General features: G+C 39.0%; 1 protein-coding gene across 1 annotated transcript in view; it reads right to left on the bottom strand.

Annotated features, from left to right (window-relative positions):
* Positions 1-7,888: 7,888 nt before the first annotated feature.
* NELL2 (neural EGFL like 2) overlaps positions 7,889-21,206 on the bottom strand; it is a 154,998-nt gene continuing 141,680 nt past the window's right edge. Inside the window, exons 17-20 of the mRNA XM_042792589.1 lie at positions 14,929-15,122; positions 13,795-13,971; positions 11,418-11,642; positions 7,889-8,697 (exon numbers count right to left, since the gene is read on the bottom strand). Of these exons, the coding sequence (XP_042648523.1) occupies positions 8,647-8,697; positions 11,418-11,642; positions 13,795-13,971; positions 14,929-15,122 (647 nt within the window). The 3' untranslated portion in view covers positions 7,889-8,646. The remainder of the gene's footprint in view (positions 8,698-11,417; positions 11,643-13,794; positions 13,972-14,928; positions 15,123-21,206) is intronic.

The raw sequence follows: 21,206 nt of genomic DNA, 5'->3' as shown, positions 1-21,206 counted from the left end.
AAGTGATAGAAGAGCACGTCTTCACCGTGTCAGATATAATGAGTAAGTGCTCCAACCTTACCAAAAAATGTGGGTTAATAGCACTCATTCATTTAGCATGTGCACAAATATTTCAGGGCCTGGGTCCTAACATGAGGAATAATCTCTGCTGACTTCCCTGGACCTTGGATCTAATCTCTGATGTCTGTTTGGTGTCTCATTGGCCAGAGGTCATCTCTCCTCAAGACAGTGAAGCTAGTGGTTGGCAGCATCTTTTCCAGCTCTACTGCTGTGAGGTCTCCATAACAAGAGTTTTCTTTCAAAACTAGGTGCATTTACGCTGAACCAGTGCTAAGGTTGTGGCTAGGCAGCCACAGCAGGCACAGTAATATGAGTTGACCACCCCCTGAAGACCTTCAGCCACAGTGCAGCAGCTGCTGTGTGCCTGCTCCTAACCCACTGTAAGGAGAGCTACAGAGGAGACACCCTTACCACAGCAGAGAGGAGGTGACAGTAACATCTCTAAACTGCTCCTCCATCATCATCTGACCATGTATTCAAGTGTCTTTAATCAGTTGTGCAATGTGTCTAAAGCTCAGCACCAGAAGTTTTTCAGTCCAGGACACTTTATCTTCCTGAGTAAGTTATTTAACAGCAGTTATTTAACAGCTGACCAATAGCTGCACTATTCAGTCAGTGCCACCTCAGGATTTTCTGGTGTAGAGCAGTACAGCACTCAACAAATACACTATAAATTCACATCTAAGCTTTCCTCTGATCTTGCTCTCACTAAACCTGGGGAAAAATTTATTACCTAATTCACTTGAAGACATTCTGTATATTTATTTTTGTACATGAAAATCATTTTAGTTACGGTGAAATCTCTGCTTCTCTATATTGTTACAAATGTCCATGTGTCTAAAGTTTTGATTCACACCATGCAGGCAATGGCTGCAGTTGACCTTGTATTGATTGATTGTTCAGAAATCCAGGTTTATATTTATAAACTAGATTAATGCAAAACTGCTGCAACACAGCTGAAGAACACAATAAACCACAGAAACTATTTCAAATACTAAATCAAACACAAGTTCGCCTTCACTATTACGTGTACTGGGACAAACCCAGCTGCTCTCTGTAGGATTTGCTTCTGCTGACCAGGTGTACACAAGGATATATTTCATATATGAACCTTAAATTCTAATAGCTCAAGAAAGTCAAATGCAATAGCTGAGAAGCTTTATGTGCAAATGGATATTACCCGCAAGAAGCAATTTGAATACATGAAGCATACAAAAATCATTTGAAAGCGACACAAATGACAAAAACTTGCTATATAAGAAATAAAAAGATCATTTAAATGGGCTGTATAAATGTCTGAATATCTATAGCTTTGCTGGGAATTGATGAAGCATTTTAAATTTTGGTGATTCAAGAATTTAGACCTGTGAGCATGGGGGTGAAAACTGGCCCTCTGGGATGCAGATTTTGGAAGCTGGTTCTGTTAAAACAAAACAAAACAAAAAAACAAAACAAAACAACACAATAACAACAACAAAAAGACCCAAACACTACAAAAACTGGATCCTTGGTTTGCTTTAATCCTCATTCAGAAAAAACAAAACAAAACAAAACAAAACAACAAAAAAAAACAAAAAACCAAGGATAACTAGGATTTCAGCAATCACTTTCTCAGACTGGTTTGAAGTCCCAGAGCAATAGGAAATACAGATGAGTCTGACCAGTGAAAATTGGGACTAAAGTAAGAACTTGACTCCAAATTTATCCAAATTCAGTGATGTTAATATTACAGCTTCTTAGGAACATATAAAATGCACAGTGGGAATGTGTATATTTCAGATTTTGTAAGGGGATGGTTAACACTGGCTGAAACCTCTAAAGCAACACAAATGATCTCTAGACCAAGGAGTGGTAAATTCTGTGTAAGAAAGTTTGAAGACATGGCAGAATAAAATGATCTGTTATGGAAACCATCAGTGCAGAGCTGAGATAGGCCAGCACTGAACGTGATCTGCCAGGTACTGAAACTGGTGCCTACAGAGGAGATGTAGGCGGGAGCAGCACACCATCTTCTGATACAGTGGGTAATGTAGTTGTGAAACCCAGTCTGTTGCCTTTCCCCAATCTATTTCCCGCCAGAGAAAGCTAATTCAATAGCTTTGTGGTGACGGAGTCATTTGTTGTGACAGGGATGTTAAAAGCAAGTGCTGTTGTGCTGAGGTTGGAGGGCACATGCTTCCCAGAGCAGGCGGGGACTGGTCTAGGTGCGATGTGTGGTTTTGCCGAGTTGTGCTGGTTTTGGTGGGATCACAGGCTCTGTGGGTTGCACCTCTCCTTCCTTTGAAGGCAGCAGCATCTGAGCAGCCTCTCAAGTTTACCAAGTGAGGAAAGAATTATTTCTTCCTTGACTTCTATGTTCTTCACAGGAGCATCAAGGCCCATCAAAAGTAATTATTACCCAATGGAAACTTAAAATGACAAAACAAAGTAATTTTAAAAAGATCATTTAAGCAGTACCAATACTACCCCTCACCTTGCCACTGGCAATGTCCGCAAGGCCAAATTTTCATACCATCTGCATTAACTGGGCTTTGGCATCCATTTGTTACCAGTCCGACCCAGCTGGGCAGGGGACGAGGGGCTGCCCAGTCCAGGCCATGCAGGCACAAGCCGCAAAGTGGCATCCACAGGTATCTCCCCAGAAATGCCCTGTGGAGGGAAAGCTGGCCATGGGAGGCGCCTCACTCTCAGTTGACTGAGGTAACTTCTGCAGAGCCATACGACCACGGAACACCAAAGTGGTGAGAGGACTGGGCTTTGAGGGGTGTTTGTAAACACTCACATTTTGTCTATGGCCGATGTGAATGAGGCGAACACAGGATTTTTGCACTGGAAAGCAAATAAAGGGCCTGGCTTCTTACCTCTTCTCCTGCAACCTAGTCCCAGTCCTACCCCTCGCATGCCTCCGCACCAACAAGCCACTGGACTTGTAAAAATCCATGTGAGGCAGCCAAACAGGGAGGTTTTGCCTAGCAAGGTTTCAAGAGGAACCAGTTTGAGCTGGGTCATTCTGGTCACAGCTTATGGAGGACCCAACAACACATAGCAAATAAAATAGCAGAACTGCACGAAGACACCTTTAGTTAAGGTGCTGCTCCCTCACCCACCGAACCAGTGCCTGCAGCTTGCCTGGGGGCAGGATGCTCCAGCTGCAATGCAGTGCCTGGCTTCGAAGTGGTCCAGTCCCAGCCTTGGGAAAAAACTGTTTGCATCGCAATGGTCCTAGGCATTTTTTACATTTTTACCAAAAGCACTAAGAAAATTAACAGGAAGGGGCTGTGGCCTGCTCAGTTGGATGAAATATTCAAAAGCAGCATCAGCTGAGGAATGAGCTAAGGTAGCCATGCAAAAAGCTGCATCCCTCTTCTTGTTCAGAAGTCATTAGAAGACAGACAGGACCAAGATGGCATCAGTGGAATTGCTGGTTGGTTTTCTGTTTTATTTCCCTCTCCTCTCAATAAAATAGCCCTCCCTCCCCGCCACGAAATTGCACTTGAGTCAGTACTTTGTTTCTGCTGTTCTATTTAGACGGATGCTCTACCTGTGATGCAGTTCTAGTTATTCTGATTTTCAACTATGACTCAGTCCTAAAATAAGCCCTTAAACAATTTTATTTTATGGTTCCAAGCAATACTGCTGATACATAAAAGACATCCTGGGATTTACATTTGAAGTCTAAACCAGTAAAATGAGATTACAGATAAAAACAGATATTAAGATAAAGCACAGTTATTGGGTTTAGCTCTCTTATGGATGAAATATTATGTGATCAATAGATTATTATGGTTTGTAGTAGTTAAAGTTTTGTGTTATAGAAATAATCTATGAGCAGGTTAGTAGAATATAGGTTTCCAAATCTCCTATTATAGTAAACAATGCCTATTTGGCATTTTACAGACTGTGTAAACTCTGGCAATAAGAAAATACTGATTAGTGCAAACCTAGATGAGTAATTGATTTTAAAAATTGATTTTTTTTTATTTTTATCATTTTGCATTACCACCATACTGACAAAAACAAAAAAATGAAATACACTGACATGCTAGTGCCCATTCACATGGCTGATGAATAGCCACAGATACCTGAGAAACGGGGTTTTTAACACTGTCTTTTTCTTTTCAGGCCTTCTCTAAAATACCTCTTCTTACTCAAAAATTCAGTGGTATGCTTTTTCCTTTCTGCCAGGACGGAGATTTGGCCACCATGCTAAAGCAACAAGAAGTTTTAAATTTTTAATCAGAAATTAAAATAGCAACAGAAGAGATGGCCAGGATTGGAACTTGGTGAAGATGGTTGTGACTTGGGCAGAAGATGTGACTGCAGTGGGTTTTACTGGTGCACCGAAGAGACGCTTCTCCACGAGTCAAGCACTCAGGAGATGCCAGAGCTGCTCCAGTCTTCTTACTCATATTACTCTGAAACGCTTTCTTTATATAGTTGGTAAAAGCTATCTGGTGATTTTTAACTTGAATAATTAACTGGTTTGAGGACGAGTTAAACTGCGTTTGCCTGTAAGTAAATTTCACGATTAAAAAATAACTAGCTGAGCCCTACTTTAAAGCTACTGCTATTTTTATGTGAGAAATCAAGGGAGTCCCTGCCTGTTGAGAGGTCACGTGATCTGAGCACCATCACTGTGCTGCAGTGGGAGTCTCCACCACTTTGGAGGTGACCCACAAGTGATGTCTGGCCCATGCAATCTACCCCGCAGCTGAGAACTTCCCCATAGCAGGGACGCAGGTGACCCATTCAACGTGAGACTCAACGTGTCTGTGGAGGACATGCCACCCCATAGACATCCTGCATCCAAAGTCAGCAGGATCCAAGACCTGGGATCTGTGTTAGTGTTTCTCTGAGGTGCCCCAGGGTGAATCTGCTGCAGCCCAGTGCAGTTGATGGCGAGACCCTATGCTGGCACTGAAGGAGGGCAGTTTTACAGTACTCTCTGCATAAATATCCACTTTTAGGCATTCTAGAGAAAAACAAACAAAACAAAACAAACAAAAAACAAACAAACAAACAAACAACAAACAAACAACAAACAAACAAACAAAAAACCCACAATGGCTAGCATTTCAGCTATGACTTAATGACCGTATTTCACCCGTTGCACTGTTAAAGGTAGAGCTCTCACAGAAGGCAAAGACATCCTTAGCCATAAGGAGGACTGAGGCATCCAAGCCCCTGTTCTTGCTCACGGTAAATCTGTGAGTATTAAAAATCTGCAGCTGCACAGTTAGCTCCCTTTTCAGCAGTTTACAACACTGCTGCTTTTTGTCAACTTCTTTCACCATAGCATTGAATTCAGCATTGTAACTGAAGACATCTCTGCCTTTATATCTGTAGGTCTATTAATGTAGGGCAATTACTCTGCAGAGAGGTGACAATTCCTTTATGGAGGTTATTGAATTCTGGTACTGCAAACAGTGCATCAATAATGAAAGTCCAGTACGAGAGCACAACATACCTGCATTGTTCCGAAATATAAATTTTTTTTATGGACTGTATCATCTGACAGATAATTTAAGCCTGGAAATTAGACATCAATTTTTAATAATACTTAAATTTACTTTTAAAGAAAATTTAAAAACATGAGCTAGTAATTTCTGGCTTGACTGAACAGAAGGGAGATGGGGAAGAGGGGGTGAAAGGGAATGAAAACAAGGGTCACCAAGATGTCTCATTGGAGTTTGCTGACCTTTAGAAGTCCCAACTGATTAGGAACCTTGAACACTGATAAATTAGATAATATTCACTCAACACATTCTCATTTCTTATTTAGCTGAGAATTCCAGCTTTGTTCAACAGTATGACTTCTGCTCTTTGCATACATGTAATACTGTCTCTTCCAAGGATGTGATTCAAAGTTTAGCTATTAGTTTATGTCTCTTTTCTTGGCTTTTTAGCCTGCTTCATAGTGTATTGCATTGTGCTTCATGCACTTACAATAGCAGAAATATCCTACAACACTCAGGTCAGAGTAGGCAACAAAAAGAAAGAGATGTTTGTTTTCCATCTATACACCATGATAGTTTTGATTAAAATCTGGGATTAATCACCATTACTCTGCCTTGGAAAAAGGATTGAGAAAAAATTTGAAGACAATTTTCCTTCCATTTCTCATATTTGTTGTATGTCTAATTCCAATGTCAGTGGATGCACTGAACCAGGTTAAGGGCAGGGATACTTACCTCACCCAGAACTTATCTATCCATGGACCCAAAATATGGGTGTTTACAGCCGTTCTGTGGATATCTGCCCTTCTCTCTACCAGCTCCACTGCTTTCCATCAGAGCTTTCTATAGCCTCCACCAGAACCTGAGGATTCTGCCCTTGAAAAATGTTTGCTCTTTTCAAAAAAAGAAGACTGGTCTTCATGCATTTCCTGTGTCTATCTTATATCTATTTTTGAATGAAATTGAAGTGCAATTCTTAAATGGCAACACCTTCTGCTAAACCTTCTCTCAGAAATAGGCATGCAGCTGCCACTGAAATCCACTGGAGATGTGCCTCTGTGTCCGAGGGGAAAACATGACCTCCTGACAGTTGCTAGCAGGCAAGAAAACACTGTACAGAAAGCAGCTTCTTTTTCAAGGAGCTAACACTCTTCTTGACAAAGTTTGATTACAGCTTGCCAGGAACTGGACAATACAGTAAAACCCTTGAGTCACCTGTTGTTTATGGAATAGGTGAAGAAAAAGGCTTATTTGGTCTGAAAATCTTCACAGCTTTAACGGTCCTATGTACACAATCAATTCAGGGTGTTTGGCATTTTTTTCAGACTTTTAGTTTCTTCGTTTTGTTTGTATTATTGGCATTCAGTGGTCTGGCATCTCTTGTATTCCCTGCTCCATAAACAATCCGTACTCAGCAGACACGAGGGCTCAAGAGAATACCTACCAGATACATGCAGTTGCATGACATTCCTCTGATCTTCTGCTGTACATGAAACAGCATCTGTTTGCAGGAAAATAATTCTGTTTTGTAAAAAAACATATGCATGGACTTCCCTTGTAATTTAATAATACACAGGGGCAGTATTAATGGAAGTTTTGCCTGTCCAGGTTGCATGACAATCTACTGAACTGGTAAAAGAGATGCTGAAGAGCATCAAGGCACTTTGAAAAGAATATGACCACTAAAGCAGTATTTAAGGGATGCTGTCATCTTGAGCAGTTTCCTCCTCTCCTGTTTTGCCTCCACTGCTCATGATGCATTCCTTACAAATTCAGGCTTTTCAGCCCATAATCTGTAAGCACTGCTTTATTCTTTAGTTCTCTTCAAGAATAATATAGCTTTGGTCACATAGCCTCTTTTATTTATTGTCCCAACAGTATAGTAGTGAAAATAGGGTTTGCATATTGAAGTGATCCCCATGCATTAAGATACTTTACACAAACAACAAAACCAGCTGTGGAGCTTACAGAAAGACAAACCAACTCAGGGCAGCTGGAGAGAGGAGGAATCTGGAGAAGATCCCCTCTAAATCTGAACAGATGCAAGTCACGTACAAATGGTCTGTACCCACTCTGGGTGACAGCATCCCACTGGCACGTAGGGTCTGATCTTTCAGCACATGAGTTTTCTGTTCAATCCACCATAATGACTCAGATGTATGAAGTTATTTATATGTTCCCAGAAGAATAACAAATACAAGACATGATCGGCACAAGGCTGTGCTGGGTAGAAGCTCCCGTACGGTAGAGGAGCTACATAGGCAATACTCTACCTGTATTGTCCAGCTGCTTGGCATGCTGGAGAAGGAGAAAAACCAGCACCACTCATGAAAATAACACCCTTGAAAAGGAAAGATGGCACAAACAGAAACTTAAGGTAAGAGAAATATTTATTTAAATTTGCACAATAACGAGCTTATACTGAACAAATTCAATCAAGAAATAATAGTAAGTGCAGTAAAACAAGGAAATATTGATGACTTTTCCCATCAGAAAACATTAAGAAGCCATGCCTGTGCATCACAGTTTTCTTTTTTCTTTGTTTTTTTTTTTTTTTTTTTTTTTTTTTACAATAACTTCTATCGTTTTTTTTTTTTTTTCAGCGCACATACTGTACATATCACATCTTAGCTGCTAGGTTCTTTATTCCTGAAGGCTTCATCCTTTTAGTCAAACATCTGCTAAATTCTGCAGTGAGCAATCAAACACATTTTCACAGTTCCAAATATGATTAGGTAAAATCTCTTCATCTGGTCAAGTGTTGGACTCTCAAAGCTTTGGAAGACCCTGTAAGACCTCCTAGTTGATTTTGGATCTTGACACCGTTATGTACAGCATTACAATGTGTCACTTTACACTAACCTAAATATTCTGCATAATGATGTCAGACAGACAAATAGCCAGAAGATTTGGGCCTAACCTCATACAAAGGTTCACACATCTGAGCTTGTCTTGAGTCCCATAAACTTCTTTCTGATTCAGTTAACTAAGTTCATCATATATCTGCACTTCAGATGGACAAAACCAATCTAATTTTAGTTTTAATTTTTAACAATTTTTGGTCTAAAGGTCTTCTTTGTGAAGGAAAATTCTTTAACCAGAAACTGCTTGTGAGAAATGGTTGTTGGTGTCACAGTTCCTGAAGGCACTGTGGGTCCACTGAGCAACAGATGTGGCCATTCTAAAGGAAGGAAAAACAGAAAGAAGAATTGAAACAATTAGCATTTTGTACAAACAAAGTAAATTTAACAGGCTCAGCCACTTGCAAACACCCATCAGATTTGAATGTATACAAGACGTACAGATTTTGATCGGATTCGTGACATTGTCATGCCCTTCCTTTGCCCAAGGGAAAGGGCTATTATGATTCCTTTAATTGCTTCATTTGCTGTGATCTGTATCCCAGAGCTACAATAGTCAAACTGAAAGAAGCTGGGATCTGTGGAAGAAATGCTCCCAACATAAAGGTATCAGGCATCTGCTCAAGTCCACAAAGCTGTTGAACAAGACAGGGCACTTGGGAGTTTTATTTAGATCAGGCAGAAGGGGCTCTGGGTTTTATTTAGCCCTGAATGCTTCAAGTTAATACAACCTGGCTGTAACACCAGCAAACATTAATCCATAAAGTATCTCCTGATAGTCCAGACATTCTTCCGAGAATATTAGCAATTAAGGAACAGATTGCCTATGGACATCATTAAAGTACTAGAGAAATTTTTTCCTACATCTGTACTGCTTCTTAAGTTTGATTCTTACAATGCAAATAAAAGGTGTGTGTTATTTATAAATTACTCCAAATATATTCGGTTGGCTAAACTGCCAGGACTGATTAAAGACCAAGGTCTGAATCATTCACACATTTTCTTTCAGTCCTTCAGTTACAGGAGGTTAGACAATCCTACTGTCCACCTTCCTTACTTGTGATGTGAAATGGTTTTGTGGCTAAGTCAGCTTTAGATGATGCCCAGATTTCTGAAGTCTTAAAGGATTTGTGTAAACCTATTTTTCTATAGCTTGCTTAGAGAGGCTTAGACTGGTGCTTTGACCTTCCATGTGATGCTCTGCAAGAAAAGAGTGGGGTGATACAGGACGAATGAGATTGAGACCTATACAAATTGGGCAGTGTATTAACCTGATTGGGAGGGAGCAGGCTGTTTGCATGCAGAACAATATTAAAATGCTGCCAATATGAGCACAAAGTGTATTTCAAAAAGGTAACTGCTCTGTAAAGAGAATTGAATAACATTCGGCTTGCTGAGGGACAAAGTGGTACATATTCACTGTTATGCAGATTCACACCTGAGCCATATTAAATCTATGGGGTTTGGCAGAGTATCTGTTTTAATCTTACGTATGTTCACAATGTAGCAGTGGATTTTGTTAGTCTGTGTGTGTTTATACTGAATACAAATTAGTCGATGCTTAAGGTTCAGTCTTTGCTTAAGAGAAAAGGGCAGATGGGAGCAGCACACTGGTGGCCATCAGCAGAACTGATGCATGGCCTCTGCATTGCCATTGATTAGCAGCACACCAATGAGAACATATTTCCCACCACTGAATCTCAAAAGTGCTTTAGAGAAGAATCACACATAACTATTTGTTGGTTATGGGGAAGCTGAGGCACATAAACCTCAGCAACTTGCCCAAGCAACAAGTAACTTCTAGCATTGGAATTGGTGTATGCCAGCAGCTATGGACCCCGAAAGTACGGGTTTCTGCATGTAAGCTTGTTTCAACATCCTCTGGGCAGCAGCTGGCTTTCTAACCATTATCCACTCTCTCAGGTCACACTGTTTTCTTCTAATCACCAACCTGTTCTGACATCAAAACAAATGCTTATGTTTACTTGGCACATACCACTTCCCTTGTAAAAGGACTATGCCTTGACAGCAGCAATTGCTGCTGCACACAATATTGTCAGGCAAAGTGGAGGAAGAAGGTGGAGCCTGACAGCTTCTGGTACATGATCCGTTACTCCACATCTCTCCCAGAAGGTGTTGAAGTTAGACTGTTTTCTATGAGCACCTTTTCAAAGTAGGTATATTGTCCCATGTACTAGAGTTTGGGAAGTATCTTCCTTGAGAAGGACATAGGATAAAGACCAAAATCAGCTGTGAATTTCAGTAATACTTAAGGTTCTCTGGATGAATCCTGCTGTCTCTCTCTCCTTGGCTACTGTGGAAACTTTGTCATTCTTCAGTACTGGATGATGAAAAATATAATTCACTCTACAGGCTTATTTTGAATGGAAAAACTTATTTTAACCTCCATTTCTTTTGCGTCTTTAAAAAGAGATGCCAGAATTCACATAAGCCCATAGCCATTAATTTTCCTCCTCAGACAATGAATTCCTTTGACTACAAAAAGTATTAAGTGTTCTAAACACTGTGTTGATTCTACTATTAATTTTAAAGCAAGAAAGCTATGTAACCATGTAACTAGTCCTTTAATTCTCAAAACAATTATTATTGTCACAAAGCAATTCAATCAGTTCTGATAACGCTATAGTATCATACAGATCAAATTTCTTGAGTGACGTCTAGTCTTACGTGCCTATTCATTACTGTGTATGTTTCCAAGATAGCATGGGGCTATATAGAAAAAACTGTGATCAAACTTAAATTAAGCTATTCTGGTGGAAAAGTGAAGCCCACTACTGTGGCCACAGCACACTGCAGCACGGGCTGTTGTCCTGCTTCTGACCTGCTAGCACATTAAACCATCCTTCCAGCACACGCATGAATAAAGTTAATTAAGCTGAACACTTTTACTGTTATCTCCGCTTCTTTAAAACAAGTGTAGACACCAACTATCCACTAACCAGACTCAGTGCATTAATATTTATATGCCGCAGAACAAGCTGGGAAAGAAGCATGTCAGCTTAATTCTTATGCCCTTTACCTTGCACTGGCAGAGGGTACACTCTGTGCCGTGCTTAATCCAAGAAGATCCAGTGAAGCGAACAACATTGGTTTCATCCAGACAGGTTTTAGTGATGTCATTGCGAATGGTGTCTGCTTGGCAGGGGTCAGTGACACAGCGCGGGCAGCACTCATTCTCGGGGAGGACACTGAACTCACAATCCACCTCTGGGCATGGCAAGGGCCAGCAGTCAACTTCACCTTGCTGTTTATAAATAGGACGAGAACAAGAAAAGATTATTAGCACTTATTTTCTTTCATTACCCATTCCTCTGACTCAGCAGTATGTTTCTTAGCTGGCTAGTTTTATCCATCTGGTCCTATTCAGACGTCAGTACAGAGAATTCACTGATATTCACTCCCTGTGGGAGACACAGCAAGCTGCGTGCTTTTTTTCTGCATGCTATTCAGGAAGTGTATTTGATTTAACTTATTTTAACACACTCTGCATCAAGCTGCAGCTGAAAATTCTCCATAAACGTCAAGCAATACAGAATATGGACATGTCCTTGTGAAGTCCTACTTCTGCAAGTGACAGAAGCCATAAAAAGGCTGTACTGCAAAAGTGCTTCGAAATCTCTGGTTTCACCTAGGTTTTACTTCTATTTGAACTGTTGGCTTGCCATAGAAAACCCCCAGATTCAGCTCTGGATGGGCTAAAGTTTAATCTCTGCCACAGTTACAAATGCATTGGCTGGACTAAGGGTATCAAGCTACCAGCAGCTCAATGCAGCAGGGAATACCAGCAAGGTTTTCAGTGAGAGGACCGCCACCCGTTTACCATCCATTTAAGATGTTATGATCATAATACTTGGACTTCCAAACCTAACCACACTTTTTGCATTATGAGTTCAGTACAGTCAGGGTATGAAAAGGTCAAAAGAGAGACATATGTTGGGCCAGAATATTCTTCAAGGAAGTTACTGTAGGCCTGTACACAAATCTAAAGATGTCTAATTATTCACGTCAGTTACTAGAAATCAGGGTTGGCTTCCATTCAACTCTGTACAAGGGCCAAAGTTTCAGATCTATTGGTAAAAAAAAGACTTCAGAGAAGTCATTAATACATATTTCTTTTGGAACAGGTCCATCTCTGACCTCCGACTTCTTCAGTTCATTTGAGCACAGACCGAAAAGTCTGGATTTAAGGAGGTCAAAGAGAATTGCATTTGACCCTATAAAATAAGTTTATTCTCAAAAAACTGTATCTAAGGCTTTGAGAATGGTGAGTTCAACATCTCCAGAGAAAGAGCTCAAAAAAATTCCCAGAGATTTGCCACAGCTGAAAATTTACTCCTCTTGTCGAAGAAATTATTCTGAAGTTACTCTTTCACAAAATTCTCATCTGGGTCAATTTTTGTCTTTTTGAATCACATGAGGCAAGAATGAAAGCGATCTTAAAACCAGACATTGATCTTGATATTTCAATTTATTTTTTGTAGTGATGGACGGTACAAAGAGTAGAAAATATGTCATCACCCCAAAAAATCCCTGACAACCGAAAGAAATTAGGCTTTAGTTACAGAAGTAGCATCTTGAAAAAAGAGACATCTATTGAGAACCCAAGCTGCAGGTTGTTTTGATTTGCTTTTAAGACATTTAATGAAGCACCTGGGAATCTATTTCACTGGATTTTAGCAGTGGTAACACTGAAAGCACAGTGTCTACAGAAATTGGTTTCTGACTGTTATTCATGATACTCTGACAAGGGAAAGCTGCTAGATGGACTTGGCTTTGCATTTGGAGATAACCTGTGATAAAAGTTAGTTGTTTTTATATTGGGATTTTTTCTGTCATGGAAACGTCCTGAGCAGCATTATGCAGAATAGTCTACTCTCAGACTCTGAAAGACATGCCTAGGAAAAATATCACAAGCTTTAACAGATTTTTTTTAAAAAAAATCTCATTTCACTGTTTTGGAAAATGCATTAAGTCTTATTATTTTTTCTGTTACTTGGAATATCTGAATGAATAAACAAATTTTAGTCTACCAGCATCTTTGAAATTATCAACCATGATAATAGATACATATTTAGAATTTCTTTATACAGCTTCATTGGTCTTTGAATGAATGAACACGAGTGTTGCTGTGTAGGCACCATATCCAGATGACCTCCACTCTTTGATAAAACTATCTTCATTATTACATAATTTCTAATATGCCTATTGTGTCAAAATGCATTTTTGTCTGGAACTTGACAATGCTGACAAATATCCATGAAATCCAGATTTTGATTATACACATATGCCAAAGGAAATTAAATGGATGCTAATGCATGAAAATTAACTATTCACTGATCAGAATATCTCATATCCATGTTCCCTCCTGTCTCTGGCGCTGTAGTCGGGAGCCTTACCAAACAGCGACACTGTTGACAGTTCTGTATCCAGGAGTCACCGCTGTTGTAGGAAAGCTCCCCGCTCTGATGTAAACATTGACTACTGAGTCTTGGGTCACATTCAGGACAGCAAAACAGGTCAACGGTGGGATTTTCACAGTCACAGACCATTCGCCGACACATCACATATCCACTCTGTTGTTGGAAGACAGGCAGAGAGCGATGGCAGAAATGTGACCAACTCCAGCAGTACTTGTACCAAAACTTGATTTTTTGGCATGATTCTAAGCTGCTAGCAGCTCACAAGTTTTTCCCCTATACAGTATCTTTGTCAAAATGCAATCCAGACAGAAGCAGAAACCTCAATACACACTCAGTAACTACCAAAAAGTTCCCCTGTTGTCCTATATACATCCTTCATACAAGCAACCTTCGGACAGCTCTCACCTAAGTTGATGAAACCCAAGGGTGTCTTTCACAAGGGTCAAATTTTAATGAATTGCACTAAGTTTATGTCATTCTCATATGGATACTAGTTGAGTCTTCCTTTAAACTTCCAGATCAATCCCTCTCTTCTGTAATTATTCACATAAGGAAAATGAAAGATAATCTGAAATCAAATTCACGATGATTCCATTTCAGCTGCCAAAATGCTCAGGACTTTCTCAGCAGTGTACTGGGCTTTCATTTCCCATCAGCATTTAGCTCGGGACCAAACCTCCAACAGCAAACATTTGAGAAAGTTAAGCTGAATTACTCTGCAGATACAGAACCTATTTCTATTTATAGCCATCTGCTAGAGACACTGGCGTCAGTCACCAACTCCAATATGTGTCTAGACAGACAGTTTCTTTGCATGAAAATGCTGCTACTCCCACCCGGAGAACACAGGTGACATCTCTGCTAACACAACAGTACTATCATCCTTCTCCCAGTACCATATAATAAACCTCCCATGGAAGTTCTGCTCATGCAGGTTGGAGAGAGAAGCTCTCTCCAAAAACCCTATATAATATGTAATTCCATTTTTGCTGTAGCATCACACGCACACCTGAAAAGGCAGCTAAAACAGGAATTTCACTTGAATCACAACACTGTTTCCTTCATCTCCACCACCATCTTGCAGAAGCAGCTACTTTTATTTCTACTGACCTGGCATGAGCAGACAGAGCATCTGTCATTCTCCAGCACCCAAATCTGACCATTGTGTTTGATTTTGTTTTCATGGATACAGTCTCCTGTGCAGTTCTTGCCATGGGGACACCGACAGTCGTACCCACCATCCAAGTTAAAGCAAACAGTGTCATTGGCACAGCTATGCCTTCCAGTTCCACATTCATCAATGTCTGCAAAAACATGTCATGTAATGCTCTTAGACCACATTCAATTAACAAAAATGTTCTTGTGGCAGTTTATTATTAATGATTCTTGGCCATTAAAGCCTTCAGCTGAAAATTAATTTGAACTTCACCAGAACAGGGAGAAATAACTTACAAGTTCACAAAAAATATTTTTCAAGTCACACCAAGTTTCAAAATATGGTATTTTGAGTTTTCCTATGCATGTTTCTAAGTGAATGCTATAAAATAAGGTAGTTAGAATGAAGAAATAACAGGAAACATAAGAACAGAAATAATTCTCAGCTCCCTAAGCAGCATTAGTTTGTGGCAACCATTCATGAGACATGTTCAGTGAAACAAGAAAAGCTGCAGAATCTTGTTTTCAGAATGTTTGCTGGCTCTCAAATGTGCTCATTTGAGTTCACTTGCTGAGAAGTTAATGTGAAAGGCGACATCTGACCCGTAAACTCATTTAAGCAAGCACACCATGCTTTAAGTTGCATCATTTATTAGGGTGTGCGAACTAGAATATTTTAGTTATTCAAGTTGCAGTGACATCTATAGCCCTTGTGTCTAGCATAGAAAATAAATGTCTCAACTGAATAAAGGTAAATGACTTCAAAACAATCATATCTCAAAGAATTCAAGAGTACCTTTAAAGGCCTACTTCATCCAAGGTACACACAATTATTTTGCAAGGGCAAACTACCAGCACATACTGCCTTCTCCTTAATTAGTCTTTATTTAGCTTTTTCAGCTGCCCAAATGGAGAAGAGTTATCTGGGATAAAATCTTAGAAAGGGCATGAAGTAAACAGCTATATGTGATAATCCATAGAAAACACTAGAAGAGTAAAGACTAGATCTGTGGCAATTGTAAATATCGATACACTGAGTTCAACTCTAAATACAAGTTCACAACAGTCTGGCCCAAGCTCTTAATTAGAGTTCATTAGAAAGGAGTGTTGTGATATTTAACTGTCCGACAGAGCAGCACAAAACAAAACAAGCAATATGGTCATGCATGTATCTTTCACCATGAGCATAAAAACTTAATAAAACACTCAGCTTTGAGTTCAATAACGGAAATGCAACCTCAAGCACATTCAGTTTAATGCAAAATAACTCAATTAACACTTCAATTCTAAGTGTGGCTGCCATCAAAAAAAGTAAACAAGCTGCTAATATGAATATGAATTGGGATGAAAAACAGCAGGGAAATTATTAGAATTCCATTGTATAAATAAGCAGCATTGTGGGTTTCCTTCAAATACTGTGCACAGTAACAGTGGCACTATCTCAAAAAAAAAGTATTGCAAAATTACTAGAGTTTATGGGAAGGATGAGGAAAATGTTATTTGGGAAGAACTGAAAATGGATTGTTCATCTCTAAAAGAACATCAGCGAGAAGGGATATAGCCAGAAAATAATGAATACTCCAGAGAAGACATGTTGAAAGCTTTTGTTCTCCATATTGCCTAACACACAAGACAGAGGACAGTGAATGAAAATGAAAGACAACAAATTTAGTCCTGATAATAGCAAATAACTTTCCATACAATGCATAAACAAACTATGACACTGACTGCCACAGGATGTTAAGAGAGGAAAAAAATTGCATAGCCAAAAGTGTATAAAGCTAGCAAGAATATTTAATTTGCAATTCTAACAGATTTTGAAAGACAGATTACATTTCATGCATTAGAGCCTATGGTGCCTTTATTTATATTTCGGACAGTCCAGAACAGGTGAATCATCTCAGATCCACATCTTCTACCTCATTATCTTCTGAAGCACCTGGAGTCAGCCACTGTTGTAATAGGGCAGAAGACAACTAGGATCATGAACCTAATTCAGTGTGGCTGTTTGCATGGACCTGAACAGCTGAAACATCACAGGCACATCAGACAGGGAAAGCCACTCAAACAGGAAGGATACAGAAGTAGTGGAACAGACAAGCCTTGGGAGGCTCTCCAATCTCCAGCCTTGAAGGTTTTTAGACAAGTAGTGAACAGGAATGGTTTGAGGGATGCCGGTCTGGGCAGAGCAGAGGGATATAAGAGCTGCTATCTCCTTCCTCTATTTTCTCTTAAATCCATACCAAAAGTAATACAATCTGGCAATTTAAAATTAAGATCTCCATGTACTCAGTCTAACTGGTTTTAAGTTATGCAATAAAGAGAACAAACACAAATCCTGCTTAAAGATAACTACTCAGATTAACAGCAGGATTCTCTATATCATTGAAGAAATTTTTAGTAAATTACAACACTTGTATTCATTTGTTTAAAACACTATTTTGTATAAAGCTTTCACACAGCTAGCATCATAAATGAATAATATAATTTCTCAACAACCTGGCCACTTAACTGAAAGCAGCCATACTTAATGAGATACTTGGACAAAGTTCAGCTGAGATGTAAATAAGAGCAGTTTCCTTTAAACAACAAATGGTGACCCTATAAACACTAAGTCTGGATTTGGCACTTATGTACAAGTGTATTACACAATATTCCCATAAGAAAAAGGCTTCTGGGTTTGCTTTTCAACATGGTAATGGACAGTGCACTGTTAATGAAAATGATTGAGGTTTCATCACTGACTGGTTTTGAGCTAAGCTTACCCAAAACTGAGAACTTATGAAAAAACTCAGCCTTGGTTCTTTCAATTGTTTCATTCATGAAAATAGATGTTCTGGATAGGGCAATTTAAATATTCTTGGTCAAAGCAGGAGCTATTTATGTTTTGATTCTAACCTAATCAGAAACAGCAATGTGTTTATAATGCAGTAAGAGAAAGACAAATTTTGCATGCATGAAATTCTCATCTGAATTATTCATTCACATCCAAATTCAGGTATTATCTGCAAAGAACTTGCACACAAATCATCCATACCAAGGAAAACTTTGTTCAGCTTTTTTTCCTTTGGATTTCTAATGGATGGTGAATTATGTTACTGACATTTTGTTTACAGCCATAACCAGCTCTCCAATTTCTATAACCATATGTAGAGGGTACACTGGCCCCAGCATCATCTGTGTCTGAAAAAGGGAGAGCAGAGGATTACAGGTTGCATATTTCCAGTATATCCAACCATAGAGGCATGTTATTATCACTCTCATATTGTTTGTTTTTTTGTTTGTTTGTTTAAAAAAAAAAAAAAAAAAAACAAACCAAACCAAACTAAAACAAACAACAAAACAAACAACAAATCGTTCACTTTAGGCTATTTACAACACACTGCTTAGGAATCATGAAGCTTGAATGTTATGACATTAGAATATTAAGTCTCAAAAGACGTGTAGGTTTGCCTCAGAAAAAAAAACAGAACCAAAATGTAACTAGTTATCTAGTGCTAAATTGAGGACCAGTCTTATTTATCTAATCTACACTAATAATTACAGCAGCTTTGATCTGGCACACTTTTAAGGATTTTGCTTTTCTAACCATCATCCCTTGGTACAACTTAACATTGCAATGACAAAGGAGTACCATGGATGAAGAACTAGTGATACATGTTACAGAAAGCTAGGAGTTAATTGTATCACAAGTAGTTTCACGCCTACACAGGAAAAATACTGGACTAAAGCCATACAAATGGTGACATCACCTGGAATGATTAAACTCCATTTGTAATATCTAAGATACTTCAAAGGCAGAAAACTTCATCAAAATAGGAATTTCTATTGCCCCACAGGCTTGTGACCCAAAGCTGTATTTAACAGATTTAGCGACTGTTTCTTGGAACAGATAGTCAAAGAATCCCAAAGGGACAAAGCACCATTTGACTTGGCCCTCAGCAGTGTGAAGGCTCTGATTCAAAATGTCTCTACTAAGCAACTACTCTGTATTGGTGACCAACACTAACCACAATCTATGCAAGTTTGATACCATTAAAGGAATTTAAAAGGCTGCAAAAAACCTCTGTGGTAGTGCCTGGTTTCCAAGAGGAAATTATATTAAAATGATAAAACTTTAAAGATTAATTAAATCTAGTGACCAAAAGGATAACATGTTTTCATATAGAAAGAAATTTTTTTAAAAATACTGTATTATAGACTGAGTAAATGTATACTATACTAATTAAAAATACTTTAAAGGGGGGCTACATTTCATATACTGTAATACTTTTATTAAAAAACTGCATGAGCTCCCTTGCATAATACATGCTTTTAAAGGAACTATGTGCCATGGAATAAAAGAGGTCATTGACTCACTGATTAATAGCGGGTTAATTAGTAAGTAGTAAAAGGCAACAACAAATGGTCAGGTTGTCACAATGGAGAGTTGTCTCAGGGAAGTTCACCAAGCATCTGTGCCAGAACGTGTACTGCCCAATATACTTAGTCATCTGGGGGAATGGATGAACAGTGAGATGAAAAAGACTGTTGATATGAAAGTACTAAAACCAAAAAACTGAAAGTGAAATATAGAAGTATTTTGTGCTATTGACTGAGTAAACAATAATAAGTCAGATGAGATTCAATTGTAAGGTGCATGGGGAAATACCCATTCAAAAATCAAATCAGCCTTTTAGATCTATTCTGGAAAGAGATCTTGGAGCTACTGTGGATAGTTTTTTTTTAAAAAAAAAAAAAAAAAAAGCTCAATAATATTTTGTCCAAAAAACCACAAATATAATATTGATAATGACAAATGCGGAAACTCACAAGGAACATGAACAAGGCACAATTAGAAAAAAAACAAAACAAAACAAAACAAAACTGTGTACACCTTGCTAGGAAGTGACAAGGAGCTCAGAGACCCATGCTGATACAGTTGATGGAAACTTGCAACTTTCCCTCCTCTGATGATCAGGACTTAAGAGCAGGACATTCACATAAAGCCCCAAAAGGTCTCCCTCAGACATGATTTCCTACCAGAATCATTCTGGTATCAGTTAGAGTGTCATCTATGTACAGAGAATATGAACATGTGTATCACTGAGAAATATGCTGTTGGAAGAGATGGGCTGGGAGGTTGAACAGTTCCTTTGCTCTGAAGCAACTGAAGTTTCTCAGTTACCTTAGCTCTGAGGAGCAGCATTAGCTCAGCAAGGTGACAGCATCAGGACACCTGAGCACTTTTTGCTTAAGGCAAAAAAGGAAGGAGAGCATTTGATAGGGAACCCAAGCTCATCTAAGCAGAGAGTTTGGTTTCTGTTATCTGTCCTAAGTAAATCTATTGGCTGATGTAATCATTTTTCAAAGAGCAAGTGAATTGTGAATAATTTATTCATGACTTCATGCCACCCAGCTGTCAGAGAGCTTAGCAGATGTGGAAGATGAAGAGCTGAGACTTCAGATGCCGGTAACACCAGCTTCAAGAAACATTTCCTGATACAGTAAATGTGTTCAAATTACTGCCTTATAAAGTGTAGTGGTTGAGTTTCTGTTTTATTAGTCTTTTTATAAAAGATGAGAAACTCTGCCAAATTTGTACTCTGCCCACACTCCAGAATATTTAAATACTAATGTGTCTCCATATCTGCCTTCTGTTTGGTGATGTTTAAGTTGGGTTACCAAACTCAGTAATGAAGCCTCAATGCCTGTATCTCTGTTTGGGATGGATTGAAGAAAAGTCACTTTATTTGTTGACCTTTTATGATCATGAATAAAGGCAAAAGGATTTCGATGGAGCTTTGTGAGTGCTAGTAAGATTTCCTGCTAAAGAGTAGTGATTCTTTATTTCCTGTCTCCTTAAGTGTTATCAGTAACAAAGCTTTTGTTAAACATTAGCAACACTGTAGAAAGCTCTAAGTGTAGGACTCCGAACTGACAGCAGTTTTTCAGCTACAGTAAATTTCATGTACTACTTAAAATACAGGATGTACTGTGAGATAAATTCAGACATCCTGACAGCCAGCAATTCCTCTGACTTCCAGATTCAGAGACATGGACAGTGAAGTGACCGTTTCAGTCTTTGTTCATTCATTAAGGCTGGGGAGCATCCTGAGGCTTGTATTATGCCTCCATCTCTCATTATCCTGGATTGTGGAAAATATTGTTCAAGTAGAGCCCCAGCCTTCTGTGTTGTCAGGCAGCCTGCTCTATCACACAGAGAAGGAAGTGGTTCTACTTTTGGAAGCAGG

Source organism: Tyto alba, unplaced genomic scaffold (genome assembly GCF_018691265.1).
Source record: "Tyto alba isolate M040663 unplaced genomic scaffold, T.alba_DEE_v4.0 Super-Scaffold_2, whole genome shotgun sequence".
Taxonomy (NCBI): domain Eukaryota; kingdom Metazoa; phylum Chordata; class Aves; order Strigiformes; family Tytonidae; genus Tyto; species Tyto alba.
This window is presented reverse-complemented; position numbering and strand designations above follow the sequence as displayed.